Here is a 5,704-nt window from a genome sequence, read left to right on the forward strand (position 1 = left end):
CAGGGTTGTAGGGGGAATATTGTTTAAAAAACTCCATCAATCTTTCCAGGTACGCATCCTTTCCCTGCTTTACATTATAAATTTTTGTCATATTAGTGGGCTTGCGTGCCACTGCTTTGAGACCCCCCAATAGAGCCTGGTGGTAGATACATAGAATCTTCCTACCTTCTGCCATGTGGAAATCCCAGTTAGGTGGGTTGCTGGAAAAGCCACCGTGGTTAGTGCAGGGTCCACTAGGGGGGAGCCAGTAGGTCCTGGAACCTGCTACTGGGCATTCTCTAGGATCCTGTTTCTTTCTTCAGTCATGAAGAGAACTCCCAACATCTGCTGGCAATCATCCCATTTTGGGGCATGGGTAAAAAGAACAGTTTCCAACAGGTTAATCAAGTCCTATGGGTCTTTGGAGAATGATGCATTCTAAGCCTTCCAATTATATAATTCACTGGTAGCAAAAGGCCAATAATGGAAGGGTTGGTTTTCTGAATCACCAGGAGGGCCAGCGGGTCTGAGGGTAAGGGTCATCATGGAGTCTGGGTGTGGGGTCCCTGCCCTCCTGCTATGGGTAGATAGTGCCAGTGGCCTTGCTCTCACTGCCCCTGTCTGCTGGGGGGCTGAAGCCTTTTCCACAGGAGTCATGAGATGCTCAGCTGAAGGAAAATAAGGTGGTGGGAAAATCTCTGTCTCCTATGTTCCTTCCTGGAATACAGTGGGTAGCTTTGTTCTATTCTCCTTTGTACCTGCCAGAGGAGCCCTAGTCTTAGCAGTCAAGACTTGGGTCCACTGTGGGACTAAGAATGGTATAATCCAAGGGAGGGGGCCTCCTATTCTATCTATTAACCCTGGCCGGGTGACAATATAAGGGACTTGGTCAGGGTAACCACCACGGGGGTGGAGAATTATCTTTTCCACTCAGTGGATGGTTGCTGCATCGAAGGTCCTGCTGGCTGGTCATCTGACAATAAATGTGGGCCATTCATGTGTACAAAGGGTGACCCACTTCTTCTTCTTGACAGTTGCTCTGTGGTTGCTTATGGTGTCCTGTATATCTTTCCAATGTGTAAGAGTTAAGCCTAGGGGTGTTAACTGGGCATTCCCCATTTCTGAAGAGGAGGGTTTAAGGAAAAAGCTAAGAAAGACAAAAAAACAGCAATTAACAAAACAAGACACAAATTTCAACACATTCCCAGGATTGAGCATGAGGTGGCAAGTCCTCTTTCTCCCTGTGTGGATAGATGTATCCAAAACAATCCTAACAGGCCGCTGAATGTCCTGGAGGGGTTCCTCTTGATCACTTCTTGGTGCCTGAAACCAATTGGCTGCCTCTGAGGTGGCTGCAAATGACTCAGGGCTAGGAGAATGCCAGCCCCTGTCTGCTAACCTTGGAGCAAACTCCCCATCTGAAAATGACCTAGGACTGGGAGAATCCCCATCCCTGTCTACAATTGACCATGAACTAAAGTCTAGAAAAGAGGCATCTCTCTTTCCAACCAGGTTCACTGTATCAGTAACAAACTGCCAATTTCAAAATCCCAAATTGGTCAACCGGTACAAAACAAAAGTACCAAAGCAGCCACAGTCAGACAGACAAGACAACTAATAGACAAGAAAAGAGCACTCTATTAATAGGGGCAGATGTTAATGAGCTGAACCTCTGGGCTTATGTCCTGGTGGAGTCCCTGTGGGGTGCTTCCAGACCAACACTACAAATGTTATGCCTAGAGCATGTCCTCCTTCCAAGAGGGAGACCATCAGAAAGCAGAGAGGACAGGACTGCAAATGGCAAAGTTAACTCTTTTATTGTAAGTACAGGCAAGTACAGGCAATTACTGGCTGGCCAGGAACTTCTTCACTACTCCAAAACAACAAGGTAGAGAGAGAGAGAGAAGTTAAAAATTCTTTGTGGGGTTAGTTTTTAAAAGGTGAAACAACAAAATGGCTTTCTGAAGTGGCTTTTTCGCGTGGGTGCAAGTTCTTTTGCTCCCTCCCATCCTAAGTCAGCTCTCTCTTTGTTTTCTTTATCACCAGGTGGCTAGCTGGGCTAAGTGTCCTTTTGCTCTAAATCCCCCAGGTGGGAGGGGTAGAAGGAAAGTGCTGCTAGTTTTTGTTTCTAATTTTAAAACATTCTGCTAGGAAATTCTCATCCCTTTAAGAATAAGGGGTAAGGGTCTCTCAAAATCTAGAGATAATAAATTCTGTGTGGTGCTAGGCATGCACTTACAGAATTTTGGAAAGATCATATATAGGTGTACAAAAATACTGAGATACCCTAAGGTTCAGTCAGCTTCACTAGGCAACACCCTCTCCAATCTTTCCCCTACAGGTAATGATCTTGGGTTAAACACCTGTGGGGGAAATGAAATAAAGCTCAACTGGACTGGGAACATATAGCTTGGTACAGGCACAACACAGAACAGTGCTAATCAACTTTGAGACCTCCAAGTGGAGGGTTTTTGGAGTTTGGTATGCACGCATTATACTAACCATTCAGTGGATTGAAGCTAGCCTTGTGAAAATAACAAGATTTGGGCAATTACATCAACTAAAATATGGCAAATACTGGAGGATATGGATTTTAGATATCAAACAAAAGTTATAGCTTTATCATTAGTACTTTTGGTAGTGACAGACCATTCAAAAATAAAATTAATGAAAAAAACAATCAAACAACCTTGACATAATAAAAAATTACCAAGCCTAAAAGTTTGCTGGAAGAAAGATGAAAATGTAATCTGTTCTTGGGTTGAAAATTTTAAGGAAGTTTTCTAAAATATGTGTGTAGAATATTTAAAAATACCATAGTATTTTCAAGTACCTCAATAATAGGACCATAATCTGATAATACAATGCCATTAATGCAATCTGATGGTCTTTAGCATTTGCGTGACTCTGGAGTACTACTAGTGTGCTGTATTTGATGTGCATGTATCGTAAGAGCACAGTGCACTGATCACAATTTGCATTCTCTTCTATGTTCTAAGACATAACATGTATGAACAAAGCACTTTCCCATTATGAAAGTAAATTAGAAATAATGAAAGAAGTAAAAAGAGTAAATTTGATTGTGCTTTTGTGAAGCAAAGGAAACCTGTGTTATGTATGGACTATCTTAATACAATAGGTGTAAAATTATCAGGATCTAGTCCTGAATGAAAATTTTAACTAAGTTGCTATATGTTGCAAGAATTTAAGTGTAAGCACATCATTTTCACTACAATGTTATGTAGTATCTAAGCAGTGATGTTCTGAAAGCAAAGATGTAAGAATTTAGCCAGTCATTCAAAAGCTACTGCAGTTTTAAAATAAAAGCTATCAGCAGTCTCAGATAATCAGGTTGGGCCAATTTCCATTTATTTGTTTTAACTCTTGTTATGGTCTCCAAGGATGAGGTTTAGGAGGCACTTGATGTTTCATTTTGGGAAAATCTTTAGAATTGTCCACACGTGGAGGATGGGAAGTGGATTTTGCATTACGAAGAGCATTTCTTTTCTGAAAAGTCTTAGATGTTTCTGCAGCTATGTGGCCAGTACCACCATGCTTAACATGCTCCAGTGGAGGTTCATACTTTCCAACAGACAGGAAATGCTTCTCAAGAGTCAAGATATAGTTAATTGCGTCCTGTACATTACAAGATGATCCACTCACAATGATGCTAGAATTAGTACGGGTTACTTTTGAAGGTACACGGATATCTACTTGGAATTGTTCCATAATTTTATGAATGGATTTTCCACCAAATCCAGTAATATTGGCACAAACATGATGGTTCAGTGGGATTTCCTTAGAAACTGTTTTTTCAATTTTACGCAGCATTTTCATTATTGCATCTCGAGCTCCTAGGATGTTGTCTTTAGAACCTGAAATGGTAATTTGATCTTGTATTGGATTGCTTCCTTTCTTTGGATGATGAACAGTAACATCATATTCTGTGCAAATCTGGGAAATAAGCATACCTTTATTACCAAAGATCTTGGAATGATATTTGGGATCTAAACTGAATGTTTGTCTAAAATTTCGTAATGTCTGGTCATCTATTTCCATTTGTAAAGCTTTTACTTGTTTTTGCAACTTCATCTTGGCTTGCTCTACATTTGCTTCCATGCCTGTAATGGATATGATATGAAAATTTCCTCCGGGTTGTACTACCTGAGTATGAACTTCAAATTCCTTTATTAGCTTGCGTAAACCACTTCCTTTGTGCCCAATTATGTATGGATGTAGGTGAAAAGGTACTTGGACTTCAGCAGTGACAGGAACAAGAGATTCCAGAGCTTGGGTGGCTGTCTTGCAGTTTTCAGCTTTTCCTGAAATAGTGTCACCTTTTTTTTGAGAAGTTGAAGCAGGCCCTTTAGTGTTCTTTTCCCCCTTTTCTTTTCCAGTATCTTGAAGCTCTAGACATGTATTTGTAGTTGGTTTTTCTGCATCTGGAATCTTGATTTGAACTTTAAAATCTCTTGTAATTTGTTGCATTCTAGAGCATATAGGTCCCATGATAAAAGGATGGAATTTGGGGGGAACAACACACCGTGTTGTGACTTGGGAACTCAAAGGCTTAAATATCTCTTGAATATGTTTCTTCGCTGCTTCAACACAAGCCTTTGCTCCTTTTATTGTGACTTTTGTACTCTCCTTTCCTGCATATGAAAAGTTAATAAAAACTCCACCATTTTCCTTAATTATTTTTTGTAAAAGCTGTCCCCTTTGCATGACAAAGTAATTGTGGAATTTGGGATTTATTAGTATGCTATCTTCTACCACATTCTCCAGATCTTTCAGTAAAACCTCTACCTCTCTTTGCACATCTTTAACAGCCTCTTCTGTCCCTATGATTGTTACTGATTCTTGATTCTTGTTCTTAAAGGTAGGGAAAATTATACGTGTCCCTGTCTTCTCACAGATTTTATGAAGATTGCCACCATTTTCACTCATAAGAAATTGATGATACTTTGACTTTACAGGGACAGCCACAGAATAACTCTTGGTTTGTTCTGCAAGTTGCAGAAATTTTTTCTTAGCCTTTTCAACATTTTCTGCAGGGCCTCTAATAATGACTTTTTGAAGGCCCAATTTGGTACTTGGAAAATGAATATGGACTTTACCACATTCTTCCATGATTGAACTAATCAAAGACTCTTTAGAATCAGTAAGAGATTTGTGTAGACTAGGAGGAATTGAAATTTCAACTTCAGAAACTTTGGCTGCATTTTTATGCATAGAGAGAATCCAGTTTCGAGTTATTTCACGGTTTTCTGGCTTTCTGAAAGTGATGTTATTCTCTGAGTTGCAACTTGATGATGGAAAGTTAACCCTCCCCCTTAAATTTAGGTTGGCAGCACGGTTTTCCCTTTGGAAAGACCTGTTTGGATATACAATGTATTGTCTTTTAGAAGTCATTGTTGATTTTCAAGTACTTGCAATTCAGATGTGTTACAGATCATTCAGCAGCAGCTCCAAGACATAAAACCTTCTTGTAGTTATGTTTTATCATATTACTGTATGAAAAGAATAAATATTTAAAGGCACAATTTATTTCAAAATTAATCAATAGGATAAAGACAATAAAATGATTATTTTATTCATTCATTTAATGAGTATATTAGAATTTCACCTATTTATCTGTCCTTATATGAACACAAGGTAAACTCAGATTTTTAGGACTGTATGGAAACATTCACAATATTTTCAAAAAATGTTCCTCATTTAAGAA

General features: G+C 39.3%; 1 protein-coding gene across 1 annotated transcript; it reads right to left on the minus strand.

Annotated features, from left to right (window-relative positions):
- Window positions 1-3,366: 3,366 nt before the first annotated feature.
- Window positions 3,367-5,391, minus strand: LOC121437260 (vigilin-like). The gene has a single exon (XM_041637121.1). It carries the CDS (start codon window positions 5,389-5,391, stop codon window positions 3,367-3,369), a length of 2,025 nt encoding a protein of 674 aa, XP_041493055.1.
- Window positions 5,392-5,704: the final 313 nt, after the last annotated feature.

The sequence above is a fragment of the Microtus oregoni genome, unplaced genomic scaffold, assembly GCF_018167655.1.
Source record: "Microtus oregoni isolate MIOR12 unplaced genomic scaffold, Mior012 000050F_ref0000143, whole genome shotgun sequence".
NCBI classification, from domain to species: domain Eukaryota; kingdom Metazoa; phylum Chordata; class Mammalia; order Rodentia; family Cricetidae; genus Microtus; species Microtus oregoni.

What these genes read in the sequence shown, in the direction of transcription:
- LOC121437260 (XM_041637121.1), bottom strand. Translation starts at nt 5,391, where the DNA reads ATGACTTCTAAAAGACAATACATTGTATATCCAAACAGGTCTTTCCAA.